Here is a 17,784-nt window from a genome sequence, read left to right as displayed (position 1 = left end):
GTCCAATGTTGTGTTTGGTGTGTAGGAAAGGGAGCGGCGTTCCCCAGCCTTTAACCTGCATTTCTCTGCCTCGGAAAACAACAGCAGCCTGCAGCTACACTGCCAACAGGAAGGCATCAAGGTATTATCACACATACTGTATATATACGGTCAGTAGGGGTGGGAATCGTTTACTATCTCACGATTCGATTCCGATTTTGGGGGCCACGATTCGATTCAAAATCGATTTTTGATTCAAAACGATTTGAATTATAAAAATTTCTGCTTCTGGCTTATGAATCTTATTGAAAAAAAAACCCTCCATAATATACACTGGTCCTGGAGCAGGTAATGTGTTACAAAAACAATAAAATGTGCAGGAATGTGGGTCCTCAGTGACAGAGGAATCACTGGGATATCACAATGACGTTAATGAACAATAAATAAATAATAAATAACACTGCTTTATTACCAGGCTACTAGCGGTGGTGTGTAGGTGACGCTGCTGGGCTGATGTGATGATAGCAGTGGAGCGCTAAAGTTCAGGAGCAGCTGCTGATTAACTAGTTAATTTAAGGTCGTTGTATTTCTTCAGAAAGGGGGCAGGAGGTGGAGAAATTAATTCATATGGTCCATTCCTTAATTCCTCTGTGATGAGGAGCTGAAATTAGCTCTGATTAGCTTATTGTATTTTTCCGTTCCGCCTTAAATGCTGCAGCCCGCTGCCACCTGTAGCGTTATTTAAGGTGGAACTGGAAAGTTAGCTAGTTAGCTAGCTAACAGTTACTGAAACTAACTACTAGCGATCTTTTTTATGCTTGTTATGAAGCATTCTGCCATAAAACATTGAAACTACACGTTAATCTAATGTAATATAGTGCTTGTTCTGCCATCTTACCGGTGATTCTCAAACACCTACGCTCTGTGTGTGTCTGGAAGATCTCCGTTTGAAAGGACAAGCGCTATCCCCAGGGTTGCCAGGTCCAACAAAAATACCCAGCCCAAAATCAGTCTAAAACCCGCCCCTCAGAATCGATTTTGGGACATTTTAAATCGATTCTGAATCGTAGTAAATGAGAATCAAGATTCTTATGTGAATCGATTTTTTGGCACACCTCTAACGGTCAGGTCCAAAATTATTTGAACAGAAACACAATATGGCCTCAAAAAGGCCATCGCTGGACTGAAAAAGAAACCAAACCAATCTATCAGAGAGAGAAAGAGAGCGTGGAATCGTTAGGACTGGCAAAATCAACAGTTTTTCATCTTAACAAATATTAACTTCTATATGAAGGGAAAGGAAGAGAAGGAAGCATTCTCCATCTGTGAAACATGGTATCAGTTGAATTATACCATGTGTATATATGGCTGCCAATAGAACTGGGTCTTTGGTGTGTTTATTGATAGGGTGACTGCTAGGGGTGTGACGAGATCTCGTGACAATATTTCTCGTCAAGCTTAAACTTGTCTTGCGGAAAAAAACCCCCAAAAAACAGTATGTGAGCTCCACGGTCCAGTTAAAAAGCTCCGCGTGACAGTATGTAAGATCCGCGGTCCAGTTAAAAAGCTCCGCGCGACAGTATGTAAGCTCCGCGGTCCAGTTAAAAAGCTCCGCGCGACAGTATGTGAGCCCTGTGGTCCAGTTAAAAAGCTCCGCGTGACAGTGCTCTTACTGTCCCAAAGATTCACAGCCCTAGTAAATACTGTAAGTAAATCGTACACGTGACTGTTTCATAGGTAGTTGTACTAATCCCTTAGCTCTGTACTGTATTTAAAAAAATGTTCTCTCTCTGTTTTCACTTCAAGCATAGTCTTAACCCATTTATGCCCAAATTTTTCCCAGACATGCAAATATGCAAATCATGTGTTATTAGTAACCCTTTGAAATAATCAAGAATTATTTCCTCCAAAAAAATGAGAAAAGTAGATGAAAAAGTGTGTTTTATTACCGGTGGGATGATATGTGTATTCTCAATGAAAGGTTCCTCAAATCGTTTTTTTTGTTGAAATAAGGGCCTTCTGACAGCAATCACTGAAACAGAATACTTGATCAGGAACTTGGGACTTTCCACACCATAGGAACACTAAGACCCATGGCAAAATATGTTCAAAATATGTTAACCTTGTTTGTTTATTTCAAATACAAATTGCAACAGCTTCACTTTAGTGTAACTTGTATTGAAACATTTATTTGTAAACATTTCAAATTGTACTTTAGTGCAAATATTTTAACGTTGGTATAATGTTTTAGTACAACATTTGCAACTAAATGTACATTACAGTCAAATACTTCATTCAAAACTTCAGGAACGATGTAAACTGTTGTGTATACTATTAGTAACCAGTGTTGGGCACGTTACTTTGAAAAAGTAATTAGTTATAATAAGTAGTTACTTCTCCGAAAAGGAAACTGAGTTACTCCACTATAAAAGTAACTAGTTACCAGTAAAAGTAACTATTGGGTTACTTTTGTTACTCGACCCCGTAACCCTCACCCCCCACCTCCCAGCGCCCACCTTCTCAGAGCGTGTTTCATAAGCCAGATGAATAGAGTGCACGACAGCAAATACAACAATCATTGCTTAGGCGGTTATCTCATCCTCCCCTCCCTTGTGACTCACACACACACACACACACTTGCACCTTTGTCTGTATGCGCGAAGTAAAAAAAAAAAGTTAATTGAGCGTCTAAAGTAACGTGCAGTAACGGGGTGTTGAAAACGATAACGGTAATTAGTTACCGATTACTCCTTACTGAACGCCGTTATTCCCAGCACTGTTAGGAACAGACCTAATTTAACAAAAATTTGATTATAGGCAGGTATACAGTAATGAGGTAGGCACGTGAGCGAAGTGCTTGATTCTGTTGATCAACAATCAGTCAGACATTGTATTACAGTAAATTAGAAAATAAAGTTACCAGATATGGTAGTCCATATCTGACCCATCACTATCACAATCACTTATAATAGCATCTTTCTCATTTTGAGGTATGATAGCAATGCTGCATGCCTAAAATTAGTCATCCTAAAATAAAAAATGTATAGGTAAGATGCAACAATAAATTTGTTTGTATATTAAGTATGTGTGCATCTAGATACAACATTCTATCCCACCGGTCACAATTGTGACTGTTTACATGTTTACTCATTCTGCAAACACACCAAAGACATTTGACTAATTACAAATGCATATGTCATAACAAAACAACTTAGAAACAAATATTTTTGTACACATGCTCTCTATGTTTATCTTAACATACTTTACCAACCTTTTATTTGGGAGTTTTGAGGCAGCCATCCTCTTCTCAAGATGCAACCAGGAAGTAAACAGCTCTGGTCATGTGACAATTTACTAAAAAAAAATGATACTGCCCACATTGAATTGAAACATTGTAATATTTCAATATTTCCTTATAGAGTATTGGAAAATTAACCAGTAACATTTTTATAGGCTTATAATTAATAAAATAAAATTGGTCACAATTGTGACCGATGGGTTGAAATGTTAATATGACTGGTTATGGTTATGCACAGTTAAATTACAAGATATTTAAGAGAAAAAACACAAAATAAGTCTCAATATGACTGGTTATGGTTATGCATAGTTAAATTACAAGAATTTTAGGAGTAAAAAACACCAACCATAGGCTTAATATGACTGGTTGTGGTTTGCACTTATTGTTTGCACTATATAAGACCTAGAAAATTATTCTTATTTCTATTTCTTATAGAATCAATGTGTGAGAGAAACCAGTCTGTTAAGCGTGTGTTACATGATTTTGTCAAATAAAACTCTAGTTTTCAAGCCATTTTTCATTTTTGACATTTTCTTTAAATTTTTTTTTTTAAATCTCGTCTCGTGAACCCAGTATCGTGTCTCGTCTCGTGATATTAGTGTCTCGTCACACTCCTAGTGACTGCTGATACAGGTAGAAAAAAAAACTAAGAGTGTGTGCAGCTATATTTTTTTATCAGATTTAGCCATATTATGTACAATCTGGCAGTACTTCACATGCATATGGATAATGCCCCAAAACATACTGAACAGGGAACACAAAAAATTCTAAATGGCCCAAACCAATTGAGCATCTTTTCATGTACAAATATAAGGCATCCCAGTATTAAAGTACAAATGTCCAAATACTTACTGACCTGACTGTGCATGCACTCAGACACACTGAAATATATCTACACTTCCATATTTTACACATGGATGTTTTTATGAGCACATACAGTATCTACATGTTTTTACATATGTATATGAATGTGCATAGACATGCATATGTAGGCAAATGATACAATCCCATAAATACATTGTGAAGCTGGACTGCTGTGGGCATTACATGCATTACATATTTGATTACATCAAAATGCACCGGTACACCTAGGAATTCACACACAGACCATTAAGGGTGCAAGAGGGTGTTCTTTTTGGCACATAAAACAAACAAAACTATTGGACAGGGGTCTTATTTGGCCAAACATTTATGGGAGTCTAGTCCCATTTCTCTTTTGTTCCCCTAACCATTGTTTTCGAGTGTAACCCTTTCCCTTGAAAAAGAGTTTTTTTCTGTTCCACCGTTTCAAATGCTGCAGCGAGGCATACTTGTGGTCTGTTGCACCATTTAAGGTGGACATGGAAAGTCAGCTATCTAGCTAAATACTGAGATGAGCTAGTAGCAAATTTTATGCATGTTATGAAAAAAATGGTCATAAAACATTGAAACTACTTCTACTACTTGTAATCTATGGTAATTCAGTGGTTATCATAATTTTTAAAAAGGAATATACTCAATTTTGTGGCTTTCTTTGGATTCTTGTGCCACCATCTTGCCAGTGATTCTCATAGCCCTCTGAAATTTGTCAGTTTAAAGAGTCATGTACTAAATCTGAACACCCTATCCATAGGCATGAACGTGCAAAACAGGGGGTAGTGCTAAGTGGTCTCTCCTTCAGGGTTCTTCTGCCAAAATCTTCTCCTTGTCAAAAAAGAGCCTCTTTTTAGAGCTAATGCTTTAAAAAATATATAATTAAAGGATTGAGCCCTCTACTGGTGAGTTTGATTGGGTGGTGGATTCAGCTTTAGGCTGCACAAAAATGCATATCCTTACAACAATACATACATTTATTTATACATGTGCACATACAAACATTTGTACACTATATTGCCAAAAGTATCCTCTCACTTGCCTTTTGGTGGGTGATGTAAGGCTTAAGAGGCAACTGCTTGGCCATGAAAACCCATTCCATGAACCTCGCTTCGCTCTACTGTTCTTGAGCTAATCTGAAGGCCACATTAAGTTTGGAGGTCTGTAGTGATTGACTTTACAGAAGATTGGATACCTCTGGAGAATGTATTGATCTCCTGAGAGTGACTCTAATGATGTAGAAGCATATATATGTACAGTAAAGAAATAATTATTTGATCCCTTGCTGACTTTGTAAGTTTGCCCACTGACAAAGACATGAACAGTCTACTATTTTAAGAGTAGGTTCATTTTGACAGTGAGAGATAGAATATTTAAAAAATAAATCTAAATTTATTTGCATTTTGCAAACAAGACGTAATTCTTGGTGGCAAAACCCTTGTTGGCAACACAGCAGTCAGACATTTTTGTAGTTGATGATAAGGTTTGCGCACATGTCAGGATGAATTTTGGTCCAATCCTCTTTACAGATCATCTTTAAATCATTGAGATTTTGAAGTCATCTCTTGGCAACTCGGCACTTCAGCTCTCTACATAAATTTTCTATGGGATTATAGTCTGGAGAGTGGCTAGGCCAATCCATGACCTTAATGGGCTTCTTTTTGAGCCACTCCTTTGTAGCTTTGGCTGTATGTTTTGGGACATTGTCTTGCTGAAGCCATGACCCATTTTTAATGTCCTGGCGAAGAGACAAAGGTTGTCATTCAGAACTTTAAAGTACATGGCTTCATCCATTCTTTCATTGATGAAGTAGTCCTGTGCGTTTAGCAGAGAAACACCCCCAAAATAATATTTCCGCCTTCATTCTTGACATAAGGGGCAGTCTTCTTTGGGTCACTGTCAGCATTTCTTTTCCTCCAAACACAGCGAGTTTAATTAATGCCAAAGAGCTAAATTTTTGTCTCATTTTACCACAGCATCTTCTGCCAATCACTCTCAAAATCATCCACGTGTTCATTGGTAAACTTCAATCAGTCCTGAACATGTGCCTTCTTGAGCATAGGGATCTTGCAGGATTTTAATCCATTACAGCTTGATGTTTTACCAATGGTTTTCTTTAACAAGTTACCCTTGTGTAGTTTTAGGCTGATCTCTCACCTTCCTCGTGATCAAGAATGCTCCATTTTGCATGGAGATCAGATCGATGTTGATTGATAGTCATTTTGTATTTCTTCCATCTTCTTACTATTGCACCAACAGTCTCCTTCACACCTAACGTCTTTATTGTTTTGTAGCCCATTCCAGCCTTTTGCAGGTCTATGATTTTGTCCCTGACATCCTTAGAAAGCTCTTTTGGTCTTGCCCATGTTGTAGAGATTAGAGTCTGACTGATAAATTAAGTATGTGGACAGGAGTCTTTTTCAATTTAAGACAGCTGTCGTTAATGTAGGTAATGAGTTGAATAGGAGCGTCTAACTGGTCTGTCGGAGCCAGAACTCTTAATGGTGTATAGAGGATTAATTACTTATTTCTCTCTGCAAAATTCAAATAAATTTATATAAATGATACAATGTGTTTTTTTTTTTATTTTATTTTTGATATTCTATTTCTCACTGTTAAAATGAACCTACCCTAAAATATAGTCTGTTCATGTCTTTGTCGGTAGGTAAACTTACAAAATCATCAAGAAATCAGATAATTATTTCCTTCACTGTATATATGTGCTGTATATCTCTTGTACACTAACACATGTAAAATTACCTACACAGCTAAAAATGTAGGTTTTTATACTGTATTGCGTTTTACAGGATGTCATTATTCCTGAGCTCATGAAGAAGCTGGACATACTGGGAGACAATGGGGTAAGACAGCTTTTTAGGCTCTCTTTGTAAGTAAAAGCATTCTTATATAGCAGCCTTTTTTGTGCTTGTGTTTAACATTCATTCTCTAAAATCTTAGCAAAGCAACAAACTGAACCATGTATAAAAATATAAAGATGTAAAAACTTTCTGCTTTCTTATATAGAAATTTACCATTAAACTCATAACTTGTGTATGATTGTGTGGCCTGTATATTAAATCAATAACAATGCATGAGAATCACCGCAAAGTAATTGGCAGATTTCATGCAGATGGCAAAATATCCCAGTAATCCCTGTTTATGAATGAACAAACATGGAACTGCTTGGTCAAATTGGAAAATTGGCTTAAGGTTGAAGTCTTAATACTCCAAAAGATTCAGCCAAAAGAATGAAACCATCTGACTAACACTGTGTTTATCCTGTCCAGTAGTGCAGTATTTCTTGTAGGGGAGGTCGGACCAGACCCTTTAATGAGTCTTTGTTGTCAGTTCTCTTTCTTGAAGCACCTTTTATAAGAAATGAAAAATGCATACTCTGATCCAAACTAGCCATCATTATTTAGCTCTTGTCAAAGATCTTGTCCATGTTTCCTGCTTCCAACACATTACATTTAAGAACTGACTCTTAATTTACTGCCTAATATGCAGATCTCACATCATGAGGTGAGATTCTAACCACATGATCAATGTTATTCACTTCACAAGTGGATTTTATTACATTACAAGTACAAAAATATTAAGTCAAATGTTAAAATGTTAAAATGTCAAATGTTAAAAACTGATGTCTCTCTCTCTTTTCTCTCAGAACTTGCGGAACGAGGAGCAGGTAACGGTCATTCAGGCCAGCACTGTCCTGTCCCGCTGTGAAAAGGTAAGCACTCTGGCACCCTCTACTTGACACATATGGCACTAAAAATGTGTTAATATTTAGTAAAAAAGTGAAAATAGTTGGACCCAGAAAGAAGGGCTGGATTGCAATGCTATTCAGAGGGAAAATAGAGGTTACCCGGAACAATAAATGATTAAAAATGTAGAGGCAAATCTAGCCATATTTATTGACCTACAGATACAGAAATAGTGTATCTATCGCATGTATGACACAGATATTTTGACATGGAGTTAAAGATGTTTCTCATGGTGTCCTGCGTTAACACACCCCCAGATTTTGTCATAGAGATTTGATACTGTGTCCAATAGTATTTCACATTTCTTATTTGCGTAGCATTGGACTGTCAACAACCTGTATTGAAGACCAAATGTGATGTGGAATTGGATGAAATTGCACCCCACACCAGGCCTAGATGCATGATGCTTGAAAAAAAATCATTGACCAAGACATGGGGCCCTATCCTAAAACTTGCATAAGTGGTGTTGCGATGCATGCTTTCACCAATAGTCCAGTTTAATGCATTGCACCTATGTAGTTTAAATAGCAACAGTGTTTGTGAATATATCTACACTGATGTGCATGGTGGTCTGGAAATTAGATGTGTTCAGGTACATTTCTGGTGTATTGGTATCTTGGCAATGGAAAAAACAGGTGCACCACTGACTGAAAACAACCTAGAGAGATGTCAATTGTCAGACATTCATTGCTATATCGGCAGTGCATTGTCAACACAGGCAAGTGCCCAATGTGCGTACACCCTCTGCTTGTTACACACACATTGAGCTACATCCAAGTAACTGCGCCATTGAAATAGCAATCCACCAAGTCAGAGTGCCCCGGCCTGGCTCTTAAAGGGAATGTTGGTTGATTTCTTCTGGATGCAACTATTTTTTTGAATGAAGGATGAGTGAAAATATTACTCTGTACTAAATATAGTCTCAATAAACTAAAAGGTTGTTTGTACCTCTCTCTCAGTGGCTGAAGCAGATAGACAGCACAGAGGCAGCTCTCACACAGAAGATGATTGATCTTGAGAATGAGAAGGTGAGACGGTCACTCTGTGATTATTGAGCTTTGCTTGGTTTGCCCTTCGTTTTAAGTTTGAGAGAGAATCTGCAGTTAAGAAGTGATATATTTCAGTAAAACTTTGCTCCCAACATCTACAGGAGCTGTTCAGTAAGCAGAAAGGCTTCCTTGAGGAGGAGCTGGACTACAGAAAACAGGCCTTAGACCAAGCCCACCTGGTAAGACAGCTGTATTACATTTGTACTTAGCATATTATTGCTGTGCAAACAGTGGTGAGCTCTTTAGCTGCATCTTCATGTCCTGTATATCCATCCAGTCGATCAGAGCTGCGAGCACGATCTTTGACATACACAAAACCATAGTCTTCCGTCCAGGAAGGCTGAAATGCTAGCTTTGTTTTTTTAAGCCGGAGGCTCTGTCATCTCTTGTAACGCTATCAGGTAGGCTAACTTAACTGACTTTGATTAGGCTAAATTTTAACATTGGTCTGTGGGAAAGTGGGCGGGAGCTGAGTGCAGAGCGTTGAGGAGCGAATTTGATTGGAGGATCGTGCTGTCAGTCTGATTTGTGTTTTTGCTGATGCTGGTCCAGCGTGGCGTGTGCCAGTGATTATGCCTTGGCGTGCCAGCAGTGGCACACGTGCCATAGGTTGCAGACCCCTGTGCTAGACATTCTTATAACGTTATGATGCAAACCATTATTACTTCACATGTTTTTAGCATTAATTCTATAACGTTTCAGGCTAATGTTACAGGTCCCAGGCTTGAGACCCATAAACAGATTATACCCTGAAAAACAGGTTTAAAAGAATGAGACAGGAACCATGACTTGCTTTCACAAATGTCTCTCTGATCTATGGTTAATTAAAAAAATAATCCATTAAGAAATCTCATTTACGTATTCTGTTTCTGGGTAGTCAGAAATCAAGAAATCACTGTATAAAACACACAAATGTAGGTGCACAAATATGTATATAAAAAAATACAGAAAAAAGCTTTCTATTTTGTCTCTGACAGTTTCTTTAGCCTGACACAGTGCTATAAATGTATACTATTAGTAGTAGTAATTTATCCAAAATACAGCTCTGAACAACAAGAGACCACTTAAAATGATGAGGTTCTTTCATTTTACCAAATTGAAAACATTTGGAATATAATCAAGAGAAAGATGGATGAACACAGCAATCAAACCAAGCTAAACTGCTTGAATTTTTGCACCAAAGCATAAACTTTATGAATATGAACTTGTTTTCTTTGCATTATTTAAATGCTCTAAATTACAATATTTTTATTTGGAATTTGTAAAAAAAAATGTTGTCCGTAGTTTATAGAATAAACAACAATGTTCATTTTACTGATTCAGAAACTGAAGTGGTCTCTTAATTTTTTCCCCATATATGTATATTTATATTCTAACACTCACACTCACTTGTATATAAATTGTACCTTCATTACACATCATTTACCAAATACCAAAATTCAGAGGAGGTTCAGTTGCAAACTGATTTACATTGAGCTGAACAAGAGGAACAAACAACACACATGCTAAAGCTAACTGTCAATACTGGCAATATCTCTTAGAACAGCCGGTTTCTGAAAACACGTCAAAATCTAGTTAAATGGACAAAATATATCTGTAAAACACTTTAGGAAATTTAATTTTAAAGCATTTTTAACATAGCTGGAACACACCTGCCATTTTACCCTCATCCATCTTAATTTCTACCAAATAATAAGCATTTATTGGATTCACAGCTCAAACTAATTGTATACACATGGACTAGTTTGATTTGAAATGATTTTGGTGCACTTTTAGCACAAAACTCACCTGAAAAACATTAAAAGCATGTCTCTGTGGTCTGAGAGGGGAATTCAAGGCTAACACAGCTAGTCACAGTCAGTCACAGCATAGCCAGCGCTACACAGCCATCTACTGGCACCACCAGGACATGCAGGTGTACATACCTTAGAAATGCTTACATTACATAAAAAAGTGTTACACGGCAGATTTAATTAAATAAATAAAAATATTAAAAGAACACAAATGGTACCATAGTCTGTGGGTGTCACACTAACCTTTTTGGAACCTTTTTACAACATTGCAACATTTGTTCTTTAGTTCTAACTCTCTGTTAGCTGGGATGTAACAAACGTGTCGTTGTGTTCTCTAGAGGGTTCAGGAGCTGGAGGCCACACTGTATGCAATGCTACAACAGGAGCCAGACAACCGACTGGCTGAGAGTTTGAGTGACAGGCAGCGGGCAGAGCTGGCAGAGTCCATGGAGGCCGTGCGGAGGCAGATCCTCAGGCAGAGCCGCCATGCAGATACACTGATCCTACAGCAGCGCATGGAGCTCCTCCAGTCCGCACAGCAGGTCTGATTGTGTGGTTTTATGGTAATCATATGTGTGTGGGTGTGCGTGTGTGTGTAAGTGTGTGTGGAGCACCAGTTTAAAAGGCCTGTAAGTACTGCTGGTTTCTGAATGACACAATTTTACAGTAAACTTTGAGACCTAAAATGAACTGATGATGCTTACACAACCCAAACCAGCAAAAAAAAAAATCCAGTTATATTGATAAAAGCATATTAAACAGTGTTAAAAACTATATAAAAGTCTGTTTATTTGAGTCTGTTTAACATGCTACAAAAATCACAGTTCTGAAATCTACCTTTATGTTCTTTTTTGGCCAAAGAATTATACATTGCTTAAGAGGTTCAGAGTGGTGCAACTGTTTAACTGCCTGCTTATCAAGAGAAAGGAGATAATACATTTACTTAATATTCCCATCAACACCACAGGAGAATATGATAATATGATAATCATACATATGATTAAAATATACTAAGATTCCCCTATATTCTAACCAGCAGATGTGAATATACAATAACTAATTCACGGGGATAGAGCCACAGACATAAATTTATACAATGGCAAGAAAAAGGATGTAAATCCTTTGGGATTGGCATACATTTCATAAAATGTAATCTGATCTTTATCTAATTCAAGGGTATTGACAAGTATATTATTATAGTAAATTATAAATTTATAACATTATGATTGTTTATTATGAGTTATCACTGACCCAGATGTAGTGAATGAGTCAAGCTGTGTTTGATATAGGATAAATTTGCTAACAAATACTGCACTTGACACCAGTGCCACCATGGCAAATACAGTGGTGTAAAAAGTGTTTGCCCTCTTCCTGATTTTCAGATTTTTTGCATGTTTGTCACACTTAAATGTTTCGGAACATCAAACCAATTTAAATATTAGTCAAAGACAACACAGGTAAACACAAAATGCTATTTTTAAATCATGCCAAATTTGTTTCAGCTTGAGGTCATGAACAGATGGTCAGACATTCTCTTTCAGGATCTTTTGGTAGACCGCAGAATTCAAAGTTCTATTTATCAAAGCAAGTCTTCCAGGCCCTGACGCAGCAAAACAGCCCCAGACCATCACACTACCACCACCATGTTTTACTGTTGGTATAATGTTCTTTTTCTGGAATGGAGTGTTTCCTTTACGCCAGATGTACTGGGACACACACCTTCCAAAGGGTTCAACTTTTGTCTCATCGGTCCACAGAATGTTTTCCCAATAGTCTTGGGGATCATCAAGATGTGTTCTGGAAAAATTGAGACGAGCTTTAATGTTCTTTTAGCTCAGCAGTGGTTTTCGTCTAGGAACTCTGCCATGTTGGCCATTTTTTGTGACCTCTTGAATGAGTCGTCGCTGCACTCTTGCGGTAATTTTGGGCGACCGGCCACTCCTGGGAAGGTTCACCACTGTTCCATGTCTTCGTCATTTGTGGACAATGGCTCTCGCTGTGGTTCGCTGGATTCCCAAAGCTTTGGAAATGGCTTTATATCAGGCTTCCAGACTGATAGATCTCAATTACCTTCTTTCTCAATTGTTTCTGAATTTCTTTAGATCTCGGCATGATGTGTAGCTTTTAAGGATCTTTTGGTGAACTTCACTTTGTCAGGCAGATCCTAATTAACTGATGTCTTGATTGGGAACAGGTGTGGAAATAATCAGGCCTGGGTGTCGCTAGAGACAGTGTACTCAGGTGTCAGAAACCACAGTGACGATATGTTTTAACAACAATCACTTTTTTACACAGGGCCATGTAGGTTTGGATTTTTTTTTCTCCCTTAATAATAAACACCTTCATTTAAAAATAGCATTTTGTGTTTACCTGTGTTGTCTTTGACTAATATTTAAATTGGTTTGGATGTTCCAAAACATTTAAGTGTGACAAACATGCAAAAAATCAGGAAATCAGGAAGGGGGCAAACACTTGTTCATACCAATGTACATGCCATTTTTCCCAGCTCTTCTTGTACTTGTCAACTGCACGGACCACAAGGAACACACTGCTAATTTGTCTGTTTTAAATCAACACTGATAGTGGTAAAATAGACCTGTAGTGAGTCTGGCGATGCAGATTGCCATAGTATATTGAGCATTGTCCTATTAAAACAGCACAAAAGAGTGTGTATTGAACAAGGGAGGGCGGTTGCAGTTCCTCTAATGCAGACCTAAGGTTGTCTGGCATTATAAGACATTCTGGATGTGTGATGCATTCTTGCCATTAACTATAGGGCCTCTATTACTGAGAATGTTACTGAGAATGTTGTTTAGGAAATTAAGGAGTTAAAGTAAAAATTTATTTTACACAGCTTTTAAGCGGTCTGTGACACATATGTTACCATGGGTCCTTTTGGGTTAATTAAATAAGGATATTTTGTCATTTTCATTTTAAACTAAACTCTGTCTTTAAATTATGTTAATTATCTAAATGCGAGAAGTTTATTTAGTGACTCAAAATGTGTGTTTCTATGGCAGAGGATCAGAGAACTGGAGGACAAGATTGATATGCAGAGACGACAAATCAAAGAGATCGAAGAGAAGGTGTGTATAGCTGTGTGTGTATTTGTGTGTGTGCCATTGCTTAGACTGAGCAATATGTGAACTGAGCTTCTTAATTCTCTCTGCTGGAAGGAGTTAAGTCATATTGACGAAAACGATCATACACATTAATAAAATATGTTACATCAGCATTGCTGCTGCCAGTTCAGTTTACTTCAGTCCAGGATGATGCTGATGTAAGCCTGTAATTTTATTCATGTACAGCTGGTTAATGATACAGAATGTGTCAATTTAAAGCAGTGTTTTTTTCCGGCATACCTAGCTAATAATATTTATCACATACCATACTGAGTGGGTCTTAGAAGGTTATATATCCTGTCAAACACTGTCACATAACAACCTTGCATTTTAATTTGTAGCATTTTTTACATTTGATATAACATTCAATCTTGTTCTCATTCTTAACATTTCCAAATATTGTCCTTAATTAATTGACCAATAAAAAATCTCCAAAATGACATGGACTCATGAAATGTGTTTATACTGATTTCCATTGAAAGTTTTTTGTCAAAGAGCAACAGTTCATATTTTTCTCAACTTTACAGGAGAAGGACAAAAAATCTTCTTGCCTTTTAATAGATGTCTTTTGTGGAGCATAAGTATTGGTCTATTTGTCATTAAACATTTAATATAAATAATAACTGCCAGCTTTACATTAGGACTAAAAGTGAAAAGTGGCAAAATTTAAATACAAGGTTTCTGTGTGACAGCAACAATAAATACAACTAAATCGGAATACTAGGGTAGTCTTTGGATTTCATATGAAATTGTATGCCTTTCATGTTTTTATGTCATTACCACAATAACAAATGCTATTCTTATGTTATTTACTAGGCAGCTATCTACCTACCTACCTACATACCTACCTACCTACATACATACATACATACATACATAAATACACAAATAGTGTCCTGGGATGTTATATTTACACAGATTATTGCTGTCATCCAACAACGTTTTATCTCCATTTTTGCTATTTTTCACTTTTCATGTATTTTGACTCAAGTGGTATCAATCCTTATTAATAATTCCTTTTCTTGTAAAATTACAATTTTGGAGACTAGATTTTTGCATGACAGCAACAAAATGGGAGCCCTGACAATTGTTTGTTTTGTTGAGGTCTAAACTGTGAGTGTAGTTTACATCTCACAGCTATCACTGTCAGGACAAACACACTCACAGTTTATTTGACAGAAAGTTGGCAGGCTGAGGAGCGTCCTCACAGTAAACACAGGGCTCCTTTAGCACTACTGACCAGCACTGCCCCTCAGATTACAGCTCACTGACAGGCTGCATGAACAGGCTGCTGACACAGACTCTAAGACCCTGTCCACACATAGCCAGATACTGCATTTTGTCAGCTTCCTTGGCCAAACTGGGCAAATCTGATCTGATTTCTCAAGATCTAAACTTAATTGTGTGCTTATCAACATTAAAGGGTTTTCTTGAGCTCTGGAAAACTTTACTATCTGTTATTATTCAGTGTAATATTATTGTACATCAGGAAAATAACATTTATATTGTGATCATGACATAAATAACTCAATGACTGTGTAGTGAGTAACAGTAACTGAACAATGTGAGATTGTTAAGTGTGTGACTTTAATATCTGATTTTTCTTTCCCTCTCTCTCATCTATCTCTCTCTTATGTTTAAAACCCATTTGTGTTTATTATGTTTATTATGATTTATAGTTTTTATTTCTTTTCTTGTTTTTCTCCCTAGCTTTTATTCTCTGGCCTTAAATACATTTACACATACACACATTCAAACGCACTGAAAAATATAATATAGTCAAGCCTTCTTACAAGGAATAAAGTAACTGATCACAGGTTATTTCTTGAGTTAACTTAATTTTATTCACACAAAAGTTGGTACTACATCTCAGTTTAGTCAACAATACTTTTTGAGTTGAGCCTCAAAAACATCAGTAAATAAGCTACAGCTGAAATTGTCTAAGTGTGTAAGATGTTTAGTCTGACACTTGTAAAGGATTTAAATAATAGCCTTATACATGAAGAGCAGGCATTAAATATGAGCCACATGCAAAAAATCACAGTTCTGTTTACTTAGTACTCCCATCAACACCACAGGAGTCTGAGAATGTGATATGATAATCATACAAAAGTCTAAGATATACTAAGATTCTCCTATATTCTAAACAGCAGATGTGAATTAACAATAACTCATTAAGGGGGAAGAGCCACAGACATAAATATATAAATTGGCAAGGAATAGGATGTAAATCCTTTGGAATTTGTTTTCTACATAAATGTAATATTTCGTAAAATGTTATCTGATTTTCATCCAAGTTAAGGGTATTAACAAATATATTGTTCCTGATATAGTAACACAAAAAATCTTATGATCGTTAAGAAGAAACATAAAAACTTTAAAGTGCTAGTGGAAAAAGTATGTGCTAGTATGATAACCCTTGTATTAATGACCTCAAAAATACTAATTAGAGTCAAATGTCAGCATACCTTCTGTCTTGCTAGTTTGGAGGTGTGGACTAAAGTTAATTTGACTAATAAAAAACACTGAAACTTTGTGATTTTGCTCTGCACAAAAAGGATGGCACAAAAGAGCTTTCAAATGATCTACAAAAATAAATTAATAATTGGTATAGTGATTTCAAAGACTGTAGAAATTCACCACTCTTTAATGCAGCAAAGCAGTCTCGATGTATCAAAAAATTCTACAGGATAATGTAAGAGTGTCTGTAGAGCAGCTAAAACTCTGTAGAAGCTGGGTGATGCAACAGGACAATGACCCAAGACAGGATACAACATACTTAATTTAAATGGGAAATAGTTGTTACATTTTACTGTATTTATGTTTATTTGCATCTGTTCAAATCATATGTGGTGATTTTTTTCAGGCAAAAACACTCGTATTGCTGTGATAAATGGAGTAGTGTAATTTGCTTTGGTGCCTAAAACTTTTGCACAGTACTGTACATTGCTAAAGTAGTTCTGACAGGTAGAATGGGCTTATATTCCTCCTGAACGATGTGCAGGTCTCATGCAGAGCTACATGAAATGCTTGATGAGGTTACTGCTGCCAGGGGGTCAACCAGGTCACTTACAACTACCACTTTGAGTGTTGATTTAGTGTGTTGAATAAAGACCTGCAGGGTCAAATATTTTGTGTTATTATTTTAGATACATTATATTTGTTAATACCTTTCACTTGGATAAAGGACATATTATTTTATATAAAATATATAAGCAATTTCAGTTGTAGCTCATTTGATTTTATTTTACATTATGTATTGTTGAAAAAACATAAGTTAAGATACCTCGAGTTAAGTTAAGTCATTAGTTACTTTATCTTTTTAATAAGGCCATACTGTAGATATATTTTACAGTGCACAAACACACTCACACACACACACACACATCCCAGGTGCAGTATCTGAATGGAAGTTACAGACTCCTCTTGCCACTTCTGAACTCTGGTCAGACGAACATTCCTCAGTTATTTTATGATCTTTTTAATATTTTTATGCATTTCAAATTGTCAACATCACAGAGTCCAGGTAAAAGCTGCTTCACTCAGTCTCTCTTAACTGATTATAGTATAGAATAAAGTGTATTATTTTAACCTGAACATTTGTTATAATGAGTGTATTAACACACCTCTACACTTGTCTAATAATTGCTTTTAGTTTCAATAAATAAAGTTGTATTTTCTTCATACTACCTGTCATGTCATTTATAGTCATCTTAGTGAAATTCACAGCCACACACAGTTTTCATATTGTTTCTATCATTAATTCATAAGGGTTCTTTGGAAGACCACCTTAAAAACATATTTTAAAATATAAACGTTGTAGGGTGGCATGCCAGTGGGAACGACCACACCTGTATAAAGCTGTGAGGAGTGAGTCAAACCAGGTGTTGAGAGGCCATGGACAAGACAGCAGAACGATCCGGTAAA

The 17,784-nt window shown here is 36.6% G+C and overlaps 1 protein-coding gene across 5 annotated transcripts in view; it reads left to right on the top strand.

The window, feature by feature from the left end:
- jakmip1 (janus kinase and microtubule interacting protein 1) overlaps window positions 1–17,541 on the top strand; it is a 51,403-nt gene extending 33,862 nt beyond the window's left edge. For 4 of the 5 annotated variants that reach the window (XM_049484063.1, XM_049484062.1, XM_049484060.1 and 1 more), the window contains 8 exons: window positions 26–121; window positions 6,937–6,990; window positions 7,794–7,859; window positions 8,853–8,921; window positions 9,044–9,121; window positions 11,074–11,277; window positions 13,756–13,821; window positions 15,568–17,541. In XM_049484063.1, the coding sequence (XP_049340020.1) occupies window positions 26–121; window positions 6,937–6,990; window positions 7,794–7,859; window positions 8,853–8,921; window positions 9,044–9,121; window positions 11,074–11,277; window positions 13,756–13,821; window positions 15,568–15,636 (702 nt within the window). In that variant the 3' untranslated portion in view covers window positions 15,637–17,541. Of the gene's footprint in view, window positions 1–25; window positions 122–6,936; window positions 6,991–7,793; window positions 7,860–8,852; window positions 8,922–9,043; window positions 9,122–11,073; window positions 11,278–13,755; window positions 13,822–15,536 lie in introns of all 5 variants that reach the window. The other variant, XM_022683595.2, reaches the window with a different exon arrangement.
- Window positions 17,542–17,784: the final 243 nt, after the last annotated feature.

This window comes from Astyanax mexicanus, chromosome 10 (genome assembly GCF_023375975.1).
Source record: "Astyanax mexicanus isolate ESR-SI-001 chromosome 10, AstMex3_surface, whole genome shotgun sequence".
In the NCBI taxonomy this organism is placed as follows: domain Eukaryota; kingdom Metazoa; phylum Chordata; class Actinopteri; order Characiformes; family Acestrorhamphidae; genus Astyanax; species Astyanax mexicanus.
Note: the sequence above shows the minus strand (reverse complement) of the source record. Positions and strands in the feature narration are given on the sequence as shown.